Below are 1,208 nucleotides of genomic sequence, written 5' to 3' on the forward strand. Positions count from 1 at the left end.
CCTGAACCTGCTCCCATCAGTGAGTCACCACTTGGGGGTTCTGGCTTGCCCTCGGACTATGTCCACCCAACAGCTGCGAGATTTGGCCCAGGAGGCCTATGCCAAACAAAGGACTGCTTCTGAAAACACAGGAAAAAAAACCACAATCTATCCTGTCACTAATCAGAGTTCAGAACTTGCTCTAGAGGGCACCGAGCCAAGCCACAATGACAAACCTGTCAACACAATGTCAAGATCCTTCAGGGGTCGCTGTTCGACTCAACCTGCGAAGCGGCCAAGCTCTCAGCCACACCCTAGGCTTCTTCCAACCTTCACCCGAATGTGGGGAACTGGGCCTTACTTTGGAAGCCACACCCCTCGTTGAAGTGAAATCTCGGGCAGTCTACAATAACTTGTTCAATAACTGCACGGCAACGGACGTCAGAGTGCCTAAGGCATACCATCTGGGTTGGCTAGTGAGTTATGACTTCCATGACTTTGAACTAATTCTACCAATAATTGGACCCATCTCAGATTCAATGATTCCAGAAGAAAGCTCAGGCCACACAGTGTCAACAGCACCCTTCAAGATCATCACCATAACCTACTCCGTCAAGTCCTGTACAAATACAAGGAATAATTTGCCAAGGACTCTTTAGATTGTGGCTTCACTAACCGTGGTGTCCCAACGCACCCAAAAGCTCCACCCACTTTTGTCAAGCAATACAAGATCCCCCTTGAATCATACAAACCCGTACAGGAGATCATCAACTCTATGCTTGAGAAGGGTGTCATCCGAGCACAGAAAGTGATCATAGAAACTTGTCACCAGCTTGTCACATTCCTCAACAGCCAGCGCATCCGCGACAGTGTGGTCACAAACACACGCATAGCCACATGGCTAATGGCCCTCCAGGGGCGCAACGTAGAAGCACGATATGCTCAAAGTCGGCTCTGGGTAACGGCCTGGCAGCCAGCCAAAGCTGCTTCGATAACACACCGACTGAGATCGTAGAAGCAGAAAGGCCCCAACTACTGCCACCTACCTGCCACAGGTATTTTGACGAGAATGTCTGCCAAGGCATGCCCACAGCCTACGTCGATGGATGTTCCTACAACCACGAGGGCATCCTAAAGGCAGGTGCTGGTGTTCTCTGGCTAAATGATCGACCCTGCCCACCACAACACTTCAAGCTGGGTCCACAATCATCACAATATGCTGAGATAGC

At 50.3% G+C, this 1,208-nt stretch overlaps 1 protein-coding gene across 1 annotated transcript in view; it reads left to right on the forward strand.

The window, feature by feature from the left end:
• The window catches only part of LOC107676187 (uncharacterized), a 3,179-nt gene extending 2,815 nt beyond the window's left edge, over positions 1-364 (forward strand). The window contains exon 3 of the mRNA XM_016470700.1: positions 74-364. Coding sequence (XP_016326186.1) covers positions 74-364 — 291 coding nt within the window. The remainder of the gene's footprint in view (positions 1-73) is intronic.
• Positions 365-1,208: the final 844 nt, after the last annotated feature.

Source organism: Sinocyclocheilus anshuiensis, unplaced genomic scaffold, assembly GCF_001515605.1.
Source record: "Sinocyclocheilus anshuiensis isolate Anshui unplaced genomic scaffold, SAMN03320099.WGS_v1.1 scaffold3835, whole genome shotgun sequence".
Taxonomy (NCBI): domain Eukaryota; kingdom Metazoa; phylum Chordata; class Actinopteri; order Cypriniformes; family Cyprinidae; genus Sinocyclocheilus; species Sinocyclocheilus anshuiensis.